General features: G+C 42.1%; 1 protein-coding gene across 6 annotated transcripts in view; it reads left to right on the top strand.

Moving 5' to 3' along the window:
• Window positions 1–2092: 2092 nt before the first annotated feature.
• Window positions 2093–18325, top strand: part of BCL2L13 (BCL2 like 13) — a 41814-nt gene continuing 25581 nt past the window's right edge. For 2 of the 6 annotated variants that reach the window (XR_014012106.1, XM_081210310.1), the window contains exons 1-2: window positions 2096–2345; window positions 13239–13418. Coding sequence is in view for 5 of the 6 variants with exons in the window: in XM_081210310.1 (XP_081066436.1) it covers window positions 13298–13418 (121 nt within the window). In the remaining variant the exon portion in view is untranslated. The other 4 variants (XM_081210314.1, XM_081210311.1, XM_081210312.1 and 1 more) reach the window with 4 other exon arrangements.

Raw genomic sequence — 18325 nt, 5'->3', positions numbered from 1 at the left:
GAAAGAAAACCAGGAGTAGATTTTCAAGTGAAGCAATTCAGATTGCAGTTCTGGTTTGGAAAACATACTCCTAGGTTGAGCATGTAATTTTAACCTTTAAAGCCCTATACGACCTAGGACCCTCGTACCTACGGGACCGACTCTCCTGGTATGTCCCACAGAGGACCTTATGGTCTGCAAACAAAAACATCTTGGAGGTCCTGGGCCACAGAGAGGTTAGGCTGGCCTCAACCAGAGCCAGGGCTTTTTCAGCTGGGGCTCCGATATGGTGGAACGCTCTGTCACAAGAGACTAGGGCCTTATGGGACTTGACATCTTTCCGCAGGGCCTGCAAGACAGAGCTGTTCCACCAGGCCTTTGGCCAAGGCACAGTCTGACCCCCTCCTTTGGTAATCCTCACAGAACTCTAGCCCAATGGTTGCCATTAATTTGCTTTTGAATTGATTTTATAATGAATTGATTTTAGAATGCTGTATTATTTTACTGTTGTTAGCCGCTCGGAGCCTGGCTTCAGCTGGGGAGGGCGGGATATAAATAAATTATTATTATTATTATTATTTGCAAATCCAGTTCCTAAGTTCTATGTCTGCTCCCTGAAACACTACAGTGGTGCCTCGCAAGACAAAATTAATTCGTTCTGCGAGTTTTTTTGTCTTGCAAATTTTTCGTCTTGCGAAGCAATGCACCCTGGGTATTAACGGTTTTAAGAAAAAGCAAACAAACTTGGAAGATGTTTTCGTCTTGCAAAGTAAACCCAATGGGAAATTCGTCTTGCGAAGCAACTCAAAAAAACCAAAAACTCTTTCGTCTTGTGAGGCATTCGTCTTGCGAGGTACCACTGTATTACAGGCTGGAGGTTAGGCTAGAAATGGGAATAGGGGTTGGGTCAGTCAATGTGTCTTTTTCTTTGTCACAGCACCTCAAACTGTAACGTGAAACCGGCAGTGTCTACGAGCCTAATCAGATTAAGTCTGCTATCTCCGCCTACACACACTACATTTTAAGACTGAGTGGATGTAGACTTTGTAGCTTCAGCAACAAGGTAGCTCTCCCAAATCCTATTGCTCAGCCTCCATCCAAATGAAGACCTATGCAAAATTCAGAAGCTTGCTTGCTGTTTTGTGACGTTTTGAGTGGTCCTAACAAAAGTAATGTCTGACCATGGATCTTGGCTGTTTTCTTATGGATCAGTATGGCCTCCTTTACTTGTTGAAATAACTAGTTATTATTCTGTTACTGATTAGAAACTAATGCTGAGAGATAAGTGCAAGGCCTCTCTGTAAATTTCAGAATGTGTGGACCTATTATTAATTAAAAAGTGATTAGTTCAATATTCGGTTAGCAACCATCAACAGTGTAGGCACAAAGACAAGTAAACAATGAGGCCCGAAGGGAATTAAACACAAAGAAAACAGGCTGGGCCAAATTATGCTAAAGCTTAGGTAAAGGTAAAGGGACCCCTGACCATTAGGTCCAGTTGCGGATGACTCTGGGGTTGTGGCGCTCATCTCTCTTTACTGGCCGAGGGAACCAGCATAGAGCTTCCAGGTCATGTGGCCAGCATAACTAAGCCGCTTCTGGCGAACCAGAGCAGTGTACGGAAGTGCCGTTTACCTTCCCGCCGGAGTGGTACCTATTTATGTACTTGCACTGGTGTGCTTTTGAACTGCTAGTTGGCAGGAGCAGGGACCAAACAACGGGAGCTCACCCCGTCACGGGGATTCGAACTGCCGACCTGATCGGCAAGACCTAGGCTCTGTGGTTTAACCCACAGCGCCACCGCCTCAGCCACTATTTGCACCTGGCTCCAGCAGGTGGACTTGAGGGGTGGGCAGTTTCTATTGAAGTAGATCCTATAAGCATGAAATCAGCTCGTTTCTGCCAGTGAAAATCGTATACTGTATTGAGTTTGCTACAGTTCGCTTTGTGACCGGAAGTCCAGGCTGTGTACCGCTCTACCCTTTCCCCTATCTCAAAGGCCGCGGCGACCGCACAGGCGGCCGAGCTGGGAGCAAACGAGCACGCCCAGGCGCCGTTCCGTCGCGATGGCGTCACGACGCCCGCAGCGTCTGAGGCGGGCCTCCGACAGCCGCTGCTTTTTTTTTTTGCCCTCCTCTATCATGGCGGCGATGGAGGCTTTCATTTAAGGGCTGACTGGAAAAGCGTTGCGCGCGCGCGCACACACACGCACGCATATACCTACATATGCACAAACACGCATATATACATATATAAACCTTCATCCAAGCGCGTGCATGTATATCTCCTAACGCGGCCCCGCGGCACGGACATATTCCTCTTGGCTTTGACCCAGCGCTCTTCCCGGCCGTCCTCGTGAGACTCGGGTAAGCAAAACAAAAACACACTCCGGAGGGGCGGGGCGGAGGGGGAGAGAGCCGAGCGCCTCAGTCTCCTCGCGCGCGAGGTCACCGTATGGGCGGTTGGGCGACCTGCTTTGGGCGCGCGCTCCGGGCGGTTGGCGGCAGCCCCTTATGAGGTGGGTGGGGAGGCGGTCACTTCTTCCACCCCTTCCCTACCGCCGCCTGGCTTCTCCTTTAAAACACACACAAAATATTCACCGCAAATGTTGTGGTGGTTTCTGCCCACCCCACCCTCGTCGTGTGGAGAGTCTTCTTCATAGGCTCCCCAACCCACCCCCTACTTGAGGTTGGTGTTTCCCTCATGGCCTCTCGTCTCCTCACCCGCGTCCCTTATCCACGGTTCACGTGCGTGAAAGGCGGGACTTTTCCCGGCACTTGCGCCTTCGGGCGGTTTCTCTTTTGAAGGGCAAACTAATTCCCCCTCCTCCCGTCAAGGAAAGGGGGGACCGGCTGAGGTGGGGGGGGGAGTGTTGCGTGTTGTGTTTGTGGTGTGGGTTGTTTCTCCCCATGTTCTTTCCCTTCGTTCTCGAGTTTTTAATAAGGTGGTCAGGGAATATAGTGCCAGCCCTCTCCCCACCCCCCTCTTTTAAATTGTTATAAAAATGTAGGTTGGCAATTGTCGGTCAGTAGGAGCGCCCGCCCCCCAATGCGTGGCGTAAAATCCTAGTTATCTCCCCTCTGTTTGAAGCGGTTGAAGGACAGGCCCCTCCTCCCGGGGACTGAGCAGGGTCAGCGTTGTTGACAATGGTGTGCCCTGTCAGCTGCCAGATCTCTTCTGCTCCCAGAGAGAGCTGCTGCTGATTGCTGCTGCTGGAGGAGGAGGGGTGTGTGAACGTGCTCGTGCTTGCGTGCACTTGTGCTGCTTTTTCTTCTCGTTAGCATCTCCCTGCTTTACAGCTGCATTTCCTCAACAGTTGGTAAGAACGGCGTTCTTCGCATGGGTGTGATGATGGGAGGAGGGAAGGCAGCACCGATGCTTGGTGCTCTTTCAAATTTATCCTTACAAGAGAAGGCTGTTCTTAAACCCTGGCCCTATGTACTGTCTACTGCTATTGTTTGTGAGCTGGCAAACATTCACATTCAGAGGTACAGTACAGTACCTGCTTAGAACTCCAGAGTTGTCTGCACTTGCTGAAACTTTCTGAAAAGTGATATAATATTTCATTGGTATGTTTGCTTATATGTACTGTTGTGACACATTTCTTTTGGATGGATATTGTTGATCAACATCTTGCTTTGATTTTTTTAAATAAAAAACCACACATACCTAGCTAGGTGTGCTTCTAACATTGCTCATCACTGTACGGTATTGAGAGTATTGTTCTCAGAGGTTTGCTCAGTCTTTCTGCTTACTTTGCATTTGTGTAGGAGACTTTGAAAATATGACTTTTACTCTGTAACATTTTAATTGCTCATATTAAGAAATGTACTTTCACAGCACATGGATACATTATTGAATTGATGTGGGTTAGATGTATGGAAAGGAGAGTTCAAAGTATGGAAAACATTAAACCTTCGTGGGAGATAATTCAGTTAAATCCATTGAAAGCGTCTCTTGTTTATAGAAGATTGTGGCAGTATAAAGTTAAACTAAAACCACAGCTCAGATAAAGTACTAAGGCTTTTGTTCCACCACCCCACCCCACCCCACTGTTTCATTCTTTGGAGAAAATGGTGTAACTATGATAGATACACTTCAATTTTCAAAATTCCACAGAACCAGATGTTCATAGATAAATGAGGTAATTCTTGAATGTCAGTTACTGCAATGCTGCCTGTAAACATGGATAGTATTTTACAAACTTCTGCCTATAATTTTCCCCTGATATCTAATGTGCAGAGGTAAAACTTTAAAATGAAATAAAATTTGGAAGATGAACTGCACTGGGGGGCGGGAGCTAGATATGCAATTCAGACAAGTTGTTTTTGAAATAGGTGTTTTCAATATATACATATCCTTGTGGAAAATTCCCAACAAGCTCAAAGCTCACCTAACCAAACTAACTTTGTAATCTAATGTCAAGTGTGCAAGTCATGTTAAGCCACAAGGCTATATAGCTATCATGTGGTTTAGTTTTGGATTGGAAGACTCAAATGGATGAGAACTGGCCTTCTTTGCAAGTCAGACTGAACCATAGTTTTAACTGCTGTTGTTGAATGTGGAAGAGCAGTATGATAGCACATGCTACTGAAGTAGCAAGAGCTTTGTTCCTTCCCTGCTCCTGCTGCTGCCACACTGGCAGGAAACAAGGCATGATCTGCCTTGTCATCTAAATCCAGGTTTATGGTTTGTTTCTTTGCACCAGAGAATTGTAGAGTTGGAAGGGACCATGAGGGTTATGTAGTCCAACCCTCTGCAGTGAAGGAATCTTTGCCCAACAGGGGCTCAAACCCACAACCCTGAGATTAAGAGTCTCGTGCATCCCAGGTATCAAACACACTTTGAGAACACTGCTTTTTCATATTAGGAATGTAGGAAACCTCCTTATACTGAGTCAGGCCATTGAGCCTTCAAGCTTGCTATTGTCTACATTGACTAGCAGAAGCTTTTCCAGATTTCAGACTGGGGTCACTCCCAGCCCCACCTGGAATTGAGGATTGAACCCGGGATTGTGAACCATGTCAGTGACAGGTACACAAAAGGGGGCAACTTGTTGCAAACTACGTTTGCTATTGTGACTTTTTAAAATTATGGTGACTGTTTTGGATGATTTATATTCTGCCTAATTGTAAAACAGAATAGACTTCAAAGCTGCGTTTTAGGACACTGAAGTCTTGCATAATGCTTCAGGGTCTCTGATAAGCCCTCATATTCTAGACAATAAAAAAGCATTAAAAGTGTAAGTAGTAGTGCTTGACTCCAATTGAATCAAATTATACATCTACAAAATTATATGGTGAACTGTAAACAGTCTTAAGAGTATCACAGTTTTGAAGCAATTGCATATTACATATTTATAAAATTTTTTTTTATTACATTTGTGTTCCACCTTTCTTCCGAGGAGCCTAAGTGGCATACATAGTTCTCTTTAAGCCGTACAACAACCCTGGGCAGTAGGTCAGTCTGAGAGACAGACTGGCTGAAGATTGTTCAGTGAGCTTCATGGCAGATTTAATTCTTAAGAAACAATAAAGTCTTGTGGCTCTTTAAAGACCAACAAACTTGTTTATGGTATAAACTTTTGGGGACTACAGTCCACTTAATCAGATGCATGGAATGCTATTCCAAGTTAGCAAGTACACCCATGTTTATTATACCTGCCAACTTAGAAAAACATTCCATGTACAGTATCCGATAGAGTGAACTGTAGCCTATGAAAGCTTATGCCTTCATAAATTTGCTAGTCTTTAAGATGCCACAAGACTCTTAGTTGCTTTTGCTATCACAAACTAACATGGTTACTCCTTTGGGGTTGAAATATTTTTGTGGTAAGTGCAAACATAGCAAAGCCCTTTTTATAAGAGGATTATAACTATTTATTCATTGTTAACCATTGCTTTTCTGTATAATTGATATGTAATCCATTTGTGGATTAGGATCACTCGAAGCATCTGGAGATACCCATCTGACTGACTCGATTTTTCCAAGCAGCTCAAAGTCAAATGGATAATGAAAGATTTTAGTGTTTGATGTGGTGTGCAAGGAGATGCTGCCCATAAATTCACTTATATATTGCAAATTTTACTTAGTTAACTTCAATGTCTTGGAATGCATTCCATGGTTGAAATGGGGAGGTAGCAATCTTAATTGCTTTGTCTAAGGTCAGGGCTGGACATATAATGCAAATTCTTCTTAAAAGAATAGATACCTGTTGATCTTTTAGCAGAAATCCAAAGGCACAGTTGAAAAATATCTTTATTTGGATTTAAAATGTCAGAAGTGTCACTACTTCATTACATTTTAGTTGATTCTATTTCAGATACTACCCTATTGTGGCTCTTGCAAATTCTTAGGTACCAGAAACACATTTTAGGTGCTTGCTTCTTCCAATTCAAGGGTATATGAACTTGTTTTGAACATTATGGTTTTCTCTTGCACTTTGCAGAATATACACTGACTGTGTTTTACTACATTTCCGTTTTCTTATCAGCCCTGGCCAGAGCAACATTTGAGAGGGCACATAGATGGCAGACTACATTCTTATCTCCTCCTCCCACTGAAAGTAGCCTATTGGCAAGTCCCATCGCCACATCTACTGTAATTCTGTTCTTCCATCCCAGAAGTAGTATTAGAGTGGTACCTCGGGTTAAGTACTTAATTCATTCCGGAAGTCTGTTCTTAACCTGAAACTGTTCTTAACCTGAAGACCACTTTAGCTAATGGGGCCTCTCGCTGCTACCACGCCACCGGAGCATGATTTCTGTTTTCATCCTGAAACAAAGTTCTTAACCTGAGGTACTATTTCTGGGTTAGCGGAGTCTGTAACCTGAAGCGTATGTAAGCCAAGGTAGCACTGTATAGTGGTGCATACAGTAGGAGTTGACAGCATTTTGCCACAAAAGGTGTTACATTTGTTTCATAACTACAATAATACAGTTTTTTCAAATCTTTCCCTGCTATTTTTAACATGATTCATAGCTATTAAAAAAATTACGCAGCAAGGGCTTCAGGAATGGGAAATAGCCTGCAAAGGATTCCAGGTATACTAAATAATATGAAAAGAGGTGAGGCTCACTGGCGCCGACTCAATGGGGCCTGAGGGGGCTCGAGCCCCCCCAATAATTTGTTTGGGGGGGCTCAGCCCCCCCAATAATCGCGGGCGCCCGCCCCTCCAGCAGAGCGCCGCCGCCGTCCCCCGCCTCCTCCCTCGCCATCCAGCCAGCCAGCCGCGCGCCCTAGCCGGCGAGATTAGGGAATCCCCGGGCGGGGGCTCCTGCCTCGCTGCTTCGCGAGAACAGGGGAATCCCGACCGGCCACGCCTCCCAGCCAGCCGATTGGCTGGCTGGGGGGCGTGGCTTGCCCTATTTAGGGCCGGAGCAGAGGGGGCTCGCCCTCTCTTCTCCGGCTAGCCCCCACGTTTTCCAGCTGATCCTGTCGTCGTTGGTGCCTTTTTCCTTCTATCACGTGGAGCTTAAGCGCAGCAGGCGCTGATCCTTCCGGGCAAAGCTGCAGCTGCTGTTTGCATTTCGAGCTGAAATCACTAAAGGAAATTTAATTCCTTCTGGAGTCCGAGCTCCACTTCAACTGCTAGCTTTCTGGGGCTGAAATCACTTGCAGCGCAGCTTCAGTTGCAAGCTTTCCCGGGCGGAAATCACTCGCAGCACAGGGGTGGGCTTTATTCTCATAGGTCCTTTCGTCTGAAAGAGGCTGCTTGGCATAGTTCAGCGCAGCTTTTCTCCACATCGGCTTAAGAGAGGTAAAGGCGACAGTAGCAGCTGCATCGTTGCCGGGTGAGACGCGTCCTTGTATTGTGGTATTGTGCACTGGCTGTCTCTGCGCCAAGGATCACACGTGAGTAGAAAAATCTGGGAGAGTACAGGGGATCCTTTAGCAGCACGCCGGCTGTGAGAAGGGGCGGCGGGGTTGCTTAGTAACGATCTCTTCCTGATAGCCCTTTAAGGAGCCACGTGACCAGGGGGACGGCCGCCATCTTAATAGGGGCAATTTTTGTGGGAATATTCCTTTAAATCAGTACAGGTCTTCGACTTGAAGCATTGAAAAGGGGAGTGAGGTGTGTGCCTGGTGTGTATTGTGTAGTGTGATTTGATTTGCCGGCTCCCACAGGGTGCTGTGGGGGGGGGGGAGCTTTTCTTCAGTGCGCCCGGGTTGAGGCTTATTGTTTCAGACACAGAGGCAGGACGCTGGCAGCCAGGGACAGGAAGTTGATAGCTGTGTTGCTTGGTAACCAGGAAGTTGCGGTCGCCATTTTGAGCTAACCACGTGGTTTGGCCCGGCGGCCATTTTAGGTGAGGCACTCTGTTGTGGGAATTAGATACTCAGTGCTCAGTGTGAGTGCTTCTGCTGTTTATTTCTCTAAAGCTAAGCACAGGAGGCCGATTTTCATAACCTTTAGGCTTTATAAGTGACAATATAGCTCAATTGGTGGATTGGAAGAGAACAAGTTATTTAAGTTAAGCATTTTAAGAGCTCATAGAGGTTTGACTCTGAGTGTTATTATATTAAAGCGCTTTAATTAGGGCTTTAGCGCTCCAAGGATATATATGCAACCCTGAAATATAATTAATTTGATTGCTTTAATAAGTGCTTGCAGTAGTCAACTTATTGCTTGATTCCAATTGTATTTAAACTTATCGAGTGTGGATTCATTTTGGTAATTTAATTCATTTGGTTGGAACTTTAAATTCATTTTGGTTGACTAAGAGAAAGGGCAGATCAATTGCTGCTGGATTCTGATTGTATATCAATTTAATTTAATTGGTGATTAGATTCATTTGGTTGATTTAAGTCCTTTGGTTAGTTAATTACCTCATTGCCTTAGTGTGTTGTTAAGAAACAGTATTTAATATTGCAGGCCAATTTAATTACTTAATTCCGTTTAAATTAATTGGAAGTTGGTTCATTAGGCCAACTCATTTTATTTAGTGGTTACTTTAAATTTATTTGCTTGATCAGGAGCAAGGGCAGTTACTGCCCCCTGCCTACAGTACCCACCCCTTCTGTTTAAAAAACAGTTGAACGCATTATATATATATATATATATATATATATATATATATATATATATATAAATAAAATAATAATAATAATATTCAAAATAAGATAAAATAAATTTTGCTAGTTGGATTTAATTTCAGAAGGAATCAAGGGATTTAAGCGCATAAGTGATTTAATTGCTGGGGATTTAAATTGCATAAGGTTCTGCATAAGGTAGAGGCCATATAGATTATTGCAATTAATTCGCTTTCGTGGTTCTTATTGGCGGAATTTGTCCTGCTTTGCCTCAGTGCCGAGTAGAGTGGAGGTTTGGGACTGCAATTTGAATGCTGTAAATAACTCTACGTGAATTTTGCTGAGGGGGCACAGTGCCTGGTTTAGCGGTGATTCTTGGCACTGGCCACTAAGCCTCTCATTCCTCCCTCTAGCTAAAAAATTATAGCCTGCAAGCAAATAAGGGTTCTTTCACTGGGAATTTGTTGCCTTAATTAATTGATTTGGGGAAATTTTAAGTTGAGCCTTTTGGATAGAAACACAATTCTAGATATAGTTAGAGAACTAATAATAGCATATTCATAAATAAAAAATAATAATATAATAAATCTGGGCCTGAGCTAGCGTTAACAGGATTTGAGTCACAGCTACCGGGGTACGTTTTTTTGGAATAGGCGCTGTTTAATCCTAAAGAGTAAGGTTACAGCTAAGTCAGGGCGAGATTGACTCAGCTGTCACAGCCAGCAATTTTAATTTTAAGTGGAACCTTACCCAGTGCTGACAATTCTGAGCTGACTTGGCCGGAGCCACAGTTTAGGAACAGTGGGTCAGTGTAGATAATACTGAGCTTGGCCATCCAGCCTAGCCAGCTTCTACGTTGTGGCCGTCCCCGTCCCCTATATTGTATTCGTTTACTTTAGTCTCTTAGTGTATTGTTAATTAAGTTTGCAATGGATAAATTTGTTACCAAAAAGGCGCGCTTGGAAGTTGATGATACTAAAAGTCAACCTCCGACAATAAATGTTTCGTCAATTGCTTTGTTGTCTTCATGCGAGAACCGTTCACAGCCGAAACCTGGACAATCCGTTAAGGGAAGATCTTTTCAGAAGTCTTGGTTGATCAAATATACATGGCTAGAATATGAAGCATGTACCCAAAAAGTTTTTTGCAAAACCTGCAAAGAGGCAGATGCTAAAAATCTATTACAATTTTCTTCAAAAAAAGAAGATGCATTTATTTCCGTAGGGTTTTCTAACTGGAAAAAGGCTTTGGAAAAATTCCGTCTTCATGAAAATACATTTACGCATAAAGAAGGTGTTCTGAAACTAAATTCCATCAATAACCGAAGTGTGGCCTCCCAATTGAATGAACAGTTACATAGTGATATGAAGAAAGGCCGTTCAGCTCTTGAGGCAATTTTTACTACCGTGCTATTTTTATGCCGACAAGGACTAGCAATTAGAGGGCACGAAGATGTAAACTCTAATTTTTTTCAATTGTTGGAACTCCGAAAGAATGACGTACCTGAGTTAAAAGATTGGTTAGGGCGTTCGGGGTATAAGTGGACGTCCCACGAAATTCAAAACGAGATCATTGATCTACTTGGAAAGTCTGTGTTGAGAAAAGTATTGGCTTCAATCAAGAAGACTGAACATTTTTCTATTATTGTTGACGAAACAAGTGATTCTTCGCTTCACGAACAAGTGTCATTTTGTATTCGTACTGTCGATGATGATTCCTTAATTATCAACGAAGACTTTATTGGCTTATACGAGACCCCCAACACTGAATCACAAACTCTGTTTAGTATTTTAAAAGACGTATTTGCTCGTCTTGATTTGTCAATGGATAACTTAAGAGGACAGTGCTATGATGGTGCCTCGAATATGAGAGGCAAGTTCAAAGGACTAAAAAAGTTAGTTTTGGATATACAACCAAAAGCACATTATGTGCACTGCACTGCTCACAGTTTAAACTTGGCAGTTGTAGACAGTCTCCGCCATCTTACGTCTATGAGGGATATTATGGCCTTAGCCAAGGACTTAATAAACACCGTAAGGGAATCCAACAAAAGGATGGAACTTTTCAGAAGCATACGCTGTGAGAGCGCCAACGACCAAGCTGGTCTACGACCCCTTTGCCCGACTCGATGGACTATGCGAGCTTCTAGTATCTTGAGAATATTGAAAAACTTTAAAGAACTTCTAGAGTTTTTTGAAACATTTTCTGCGGAGGACAAAACAGAGGCAGGTTACAAATGTGCAGGCTACCTTGAGTCAATGTTACAATTCAAAACTTATTTCTTTTTACGTCTTTATTGCCATGCAATGAACCCAGTAGAGGATGTCAATGAAAAAATTCAGTGCCCTCATCTAAGTGTTGCTGATCTGGAAAAAATATATGAGGGCTTGATTTGTATATTGAATGGAAGGCGTGATAGTTTTGAACACTTTTGGGAATTGTGTTTAAAAGAAAAACCTTCACAAGTTGATGATCCTTCGCTTCCTCGGAATCGACGTATACCAAAGAAGTATGAAAACAACGAAGCCAGCTCACCGCACACTTTCAGAACCCCAAAGGAATACTACAAAGCTATTTACATTGAAGTTTGTGAAACGGTGCAATCTTGCATTACTGAGCGGTTTGCATCAACTGGATTCACACAGGTCATTGCAGTTGAACAAGAGTGCTTGCTTTTAGTAAACAGAGGTGAAACAAATTTTGAAAAATCAACTGAGTTTTTCAAAAATGACTTAGACATTGAGAGACTGCGCTTACACTTGAATATGTTAGCCGATATCGCTAATAAAAAACAACTGGTCTTAAAAAACATGCGTGATGTGAGAAAGTACATTACACAAGAGCCTGCAGTTGGAGAAATGTTATGTGAAGTTGTGAAGTGCATTAAGCTTCTCCAAGTAGTTCCAATCACGACAGCAACAGCAGAACGGTCATTTAGCGCCCTTAGACGTCTGAAGTCATATCTCCGATCAACAATGGGACAGAAGCGATTGAACAACTTGGCTGTTCTTCAAGCCCATCGAGATGTTTTGGATGAATTGGATATCCGACCAGTCATCAACGACTTCATATTCAGTAATCCAGTCAGACGGTCGACATTTGCACCTTTCTAAAGGCACTCTAGCCCTAATAATGGTATTTCGAGCAATATTAAAAATCTTTATAAAATAAAATACCGTGCGTGTTTATGTTTTGTTTCTTTTTTCAAAGCCAAAAAGTGTTTCAGGCTTGTCGAGTTTCCCCGAGTGTGGAGTTATAGTCGAGTTTTTGGGGTTCTAATGTTGATCATATGACTCAAAAATACTTTTTAAAAACTTTAAAACTCGCTAATTTTCATCTAAAATTTAGAAAACTTCCCGGGGCAGGGCCCCTGTATGGGCCCCCCCAATATTTTTTATAAGTCGGCGCCCCTGGTGAGGCTTCCTGAGTTGTCTAAAAGTGGTAGTGTTCTACTTACAAAAATGAATTAATTCTAAATGTTAGAAACTGATGCTGCCCAATAAACAGCTTTACCTTTTACTTATAGAGAGGCTGAATGAATTATATCTGTTAGATTTTACACTACAAGATATGGCAGTGATGACTGCATCTGAACAATTGTTTTCAAGAGGTGTCTCTGAAGAGCATTTGACATGACAAAAGAGGGAAGTCACATATTAATTTGTCATTGAATTCTGAAACTTCTCTTTAAAAAACGGTCTGGGAGCTACTATTTAAATTTCCCTCAGTGAGTCCAAAGTAGTGTCACTGAATTAAGGACATTGTGGGAATTCAACCAGAATTAATTCAGTTCTGCTATGATCAAATAAACCAGCAGAAATGTGCATAAACTTTAAAAAGAACTACTGATATGATTCTTTCTGAACCTTAGTAATTTTGAATACAGTACAGTTATGTAGCAGTGTTCTGGATCTTCCTCTTCTTTCTCTCTGTGGAAGAAGTAGAATATTTATTTCACCTGCTATGTGTTTCCATAGTTTGTGCAACTGTTGTTTGACATACCATAGGGATGTTTGAAAAGCAACTTTCCAATGGGCTACTTTCAGTGGGAGGAAGAGATACGGATTTAACCTGCCACCTATGTACCCTCTCAAATGATGCTCAGTCTGGCTGGTGCTGATAAGTTCTAGCACAATTGCATTTTGTATTTTGTCTGTCTTGCATGTGTGTACATAATCTGAATATGATTCTAATTACTTTTTTCATTTTGATTCTTCATTTTTCAGATCTTAAACAGAGAAAATTACATAGCTCATAATCCTGTGGGGCATTGGAAGCCAACCAAATGGCATCTTCTACTACTGTGCCTGTAGGTTTTCACTATGAAACAAAATATGTTGTCCTCAGCTATTTGGGTCTCTTGTCACAAGAAAAGCCTCAGGAGCAGCTCTCTCTGCCAACTCAAGGTAATGCTTTCATTCTACTCTTGTATGCAACACTTTTGTATACAATTGTATACAATTTGGTATTATGTATTTTTAATATTTCAAAATGTGAATGCACATGAGGTGTTTTGTTTTTTTCTTTTCTTCAAATGATAAAATAACACACCAAAAACACAACATACTCTGGATAATAATGAAATAACACCGTTTTTAACTTATTAAATGATAATGTTTTTATTTCAGTGTATTCAACTTTTCTGAATAATCTGATTAGTATGATACAATTCATGCGCATTCAGACTGGTCTTTGATCCTCAAAATAAGTGTAGTTAAGTTCACAGGTCACACCTAACTTATCAAGTGGGTTGCAGTAAAAGCAAGAATTGGCTTTTAACAATAGAAAATAAATTATACAAGTAATTTATTTTCAAGTAATACTTCAGTATATTTTTAGCTACTATCTTGCGGGTGGCGCTGTGGGTTAAACCACAGAGCCTAGGACTTGCTGATCAGAAGGTCTGCAGTTCGAATCCCCGCAACAGGGTGAGCTCCCGTTGCTCGGTCCCTGCTCCTGCCAACCTAGCAGTTGGCACGTCAAAGTGCAAGTAGATAAATAGGTACCGCTCTGGCGGGAAGGTAAATGGCGTTTCCGTGCGCTGCTCTGGTTTCACCAGAAGCAGTTTAGTCATGCTGGCCACATGACCTGGAAGCTGTCTGCGAACAAACAGCGGCTCCCTCGGCCTATAGAGCGAGATGAGCGGCGCAACCCCAGAGTCGGACTGGACCTAATGGTCGGGGGTCCCTTTACCTTTACCTTGCTCTGGAAAATAATTTCCAGAGCTTTTTCCAACTTTGTCCCTATTATTGGCTTTTTATATACACTACTATATAATTGACCTATTACTTCTGTGTGAAAACTCTTGATATTATAACTAGTTCAATGGAATCTGATTCCTATATAAATGTTAGGATCATTTCAGTATTCACCCCCTCCCCCAAATAACTTGCATCTATTTGATCTTTATAGAATCATAGAATCATAGAGTTGGAATAGACCACAAGGGCCATCGAGTCCAACCCCCTGCCAAGCAGGAAACACCATCAGAGCACTCCTGACATATGGTTGTCAAGCCTCTGCTTAAAGACCTCCAAAGAAGGAGACTCCACCACACTCCTTGGCAACAAATTCCACTGTCGAACAGCTCTTACTGTCAGGAAGTTCTTCCTAATGTTTAGGTGGAATCTTCTTTCTTGTAGTTTGGATCCATTGCTCCGTGTCCGCTGCTCTGGAGCAGCAGAAAACAACCTTTCTCCCTCCTCTATGTGACATCCTTTTATATATTTGAACCTGGCTATCATATCACCCCTTAACCTCCTCTTCTCCAGGCTAAACATGCCCAGCTCCCTTAGCCATTCCTCATAAGGCATCGTTTCCAGGCCTTTGACCATTTTGGTTGCCCTCCTCTGGACACATTCCAGTTTGTCAGTGTCCTTGAACTGTGGTGCCCAGAACTGGACACAGTACTCCAGGTGAGGTCTGACCAGAGCAGAATACAGTGGGACTATTACTTCCCTTGATCTAGATGCTATACTCCTATTGATGCAGCCCAGAATTGCATTGGCTTTTTTTAGCTGCCGCGTCACACTGTTGGCTCATGTCAAGTTTGTGGTCAACCAAGACTCCTAGATCCTTTTCACATGTACTGCTCTCAAGCCAGGTGTCACCCATCTTGTATTTGTGCCTCTCATTTTTTTTGCCCAAGTGCAATACTTTACATTTCTCCCTGTTAAAGTTCATCTTGTTTGTTTTGGCCCAGTTCTCTAATCTGTCAAGGTCGTTTTGAAGTGTGATCCTGTCCTCTGGGGTGTTAGCCACCCCTCCCAGTTTGGTGTCATCTGCAAATTTGATTAGGATGCCCTTGAGTCCATCATCCAAGTCATTGATAAAGATGTTGAATAAGACCGGGCCCAAGACAGAACCCTGTGGCACCCCACTAGTCACTCTTCTCCAGGATGAAGAGGAACCATTGATGAGCACCCTTTGGGTGTTTAATTGTCAGTTGGTTCACTTTTTATATCATTCTGTGCAATATTTTAATTAAGGTTTAGAACTTTCGAGGTTTATGGTAACATATGCTTGCCTGCCAATTTATAAACAAGTGGGCCAGCAGAATAAAGTCATTGCCTACCCTCTCTCTCTTCTCTTTTTCTCTTTTTCTCTGAGTTGTGTCCCCAAGTTCTGTGTGTAGGAGATCTATGTGTATTTTTTGAGGGTGGAAGAACTTCTACCATTAACTGTCCACAAACAGTGGCAGAAGCAGCACAGAGAGCTTGTTGCTTACCTGTCGTCTCACAGTTATCGCTTATGTCTTGTTGGTATTTGCATTCTACTCTGTAATAAAATTCTCAAGGCATTTTTGATTCAGTGGGGGAAAACAACGTAGCCTGAACAGTAGGTTTGCCCTAGTCAGCGCCACAAAGAAATGGCTGTAATTGAAGCATAAGTAGGTTTCTCTGAGGTAACTATAACATTGCCAATTCAAAGTTCAAGTGTTGATTTTCTGCATCTTCAATTTGATAAAAGATATTTTCCCTCTCTAATCTTTTACAAATGCAGTCAAACCTCGGTTTTCAAACATCTTGGCTGCCGAACATTTCAGAAGCCAAACACCAAAAACCTGGAAGTGAATGCTTCCGTTTTCGAACGCACCTCATAAGTTGAATGGCTGCCAAGGCTCGTTTCTCTATTTTTTCAATTGAATTCTCCGAAAGCCATTGAGCCTCAGTTGTCAAATGTTTTGGAAGTCGAACGGTCTTCTGGAACGGATGATGTTTGACAACCGAGGTTCCACTGTACTAATGTTTGTATACAGCACTGATTACATCCTCCTTACAGCCAGTCCCCCCCTCCCCCCATTGTTTCAGTTGCCTCTCAAAACACTCATTCATTTTGGCATCCGCTTTGATTTTTTGACAAAGTCATAGGGGAGCAAGGCAATATTAATTTAGGAGTACTATCGAATTGTGAACCTGATTCTTCAGATGTAGTGTGTGATTTGGGCTGGTGTAGTCTGGCAAAAGCCAGTGTTCCTTAGATCTCCAATCATCAACATCGTGTCTCAATCTGGATTCAGTTTTGGGTTCTTGATTGTAGTGGCCTTTGTTTTGAACTCCCCGGTTCTATTAAGGGATTTTGTATTACCACTGGAAATTCAGTATTATTCCAATTCAATATTATATCTAGTAAAGAAAATATTTTATTTAAATTAGTATGCACTACCATCCTATAAGAGGAAAATGATTCTCTTTTGTGCTTTCTTCACAGTACTGTATACCGTTGAAATGGGGCACATTGTTTTACAGATTACCACTGAGATACCTTCCCGTAATGTACTTGTCAGAACCACTAATAACAAGAATACAGTAATTTGCAGTCCATGGAGCTTAGGAGAACTCTTCTGAGAAACCATCAATGTCTTCCCTTCCCTGCCCACAAAGTACAGCTGAATTTTGCTTCCTGTACAGTCTGGCAGTATTGCTTTTGGACCAGCCAGAAATCATCAGTTGAGAACAATATATTGTGCTTTGTTTCTCTGGAAGGGGCAGACATTTAAATTGTTTTCTTCTGATTATTTACAAAGAGCTGTGGAAATAAAGAGAAGGATAAAATTACTTTTCTACTTATGAATAACTTAGTTAAATAGTGTCGGGAATTAGACAGGTTTCCTGTTGTTGTCTGTCAAGTCAGTATCAAAATCAGTTAATATTTGCTGTATTGTCTCCTTTAGAGCCTCTGAATAGTGGCTGGTTTTTATTCATTAGCAGTACTGAATGGTTGAATGTGAAAGCACTGAGGATACAACATTAGGTATCTAAATAGTACTCCTGTGTACTTTAAAGGATTGAAATTCCTTGTCATTTTTTCAGCATGGTTTCTTATCAAGTATGACAGCTTGCCATGTATGATCACCATCACTCAAGTTCTGTGGGAAACAGGTGCTCTTCTCAATGGATTCCTTCTCATTTGGGCAGGGCAAGCCTTAACTGAGAAGTCTAGATTTGAGTTTTCTTTATGTAACTGTAATTCAGTCTTTCCTGATGGGAGGTATTATACAACTAGTTAAACTGTCAAAGTAAGTTTCTCTGCTTTCCAGTGAAAACTCTTTCTTTAATGTGATTTTATAATTGTGGTACTTCTGATAGAAGCCTACTTACCTCCAGGTCAGAATTCCAGAGGCACATCACTAACAACACCTAGGAATCATTTCTTGTCTCATCCCATCCTATATCATCATTTGGACACAGGACATTTTGATGGTTGTTCACGGGGGTGTTTATGCTTTTTCATACATTGTTTGTGCAAGTACAGCAGGAATTGCAAGTTGATGTGATCAGATAAGTATGGTATAACTTAAAGGGGAATAGAATTGATTCTACTTACTGCTCTTGCCACTGCTGTCATTGTTTGAGTTGTAACCAAGTTCCTCTCCCTAGCAGCAACTAAGTGCCCTGGAGAGCAGTCAGCAATTTTTATTTCTCAATTTTCCATCTCCATTTTTGTAGGAAGAGGGGAGTAACATTTCTAAAACTGTGGCAAAAAGAGTTAATGGAATAAAAAATTTCAAGTGGGTAAAATGAGATGTGGCTGTTAGAAAACTTCCATTTGCAGGGGGAAGTGTATTTCTTCTTGAAGGACAAATATAATGGCATGATACACTTATAGGAGCGGGGAGAAGGGATGTGTTGTCCTGGAAGTTTGGCTCTTAAGCATCACATGATTTGTCAGTTTGGTTGACTCTTGGCATATAAATTGAGCAAGTGAATCTGTCCCTGTGGTAGCATGTGTGCTATACTAATTCTCCTGTCACATTCCACAAAATCATTTCTGGAAATGGGAAGAGAAGCTCATTAGAGGCCATCTAAATTCC

This window comes from Podarcis bocagei (genome assembly GCF_964188305.1).
Source record: "Podarcis bocagei genome assembly, chromosome: 10".
Lineage (NCBI taxonomy): Eukaryota > Metazoa > Chordata > Lepidosauria > Squamata > Lacertidae > Podarcis > Podarcis bocagei.
The sequence above is the reverse complement of the archived record's forward strand: the minus strand, read 5'-3'. Positions and strand labels throughout refer to the sequence as shown.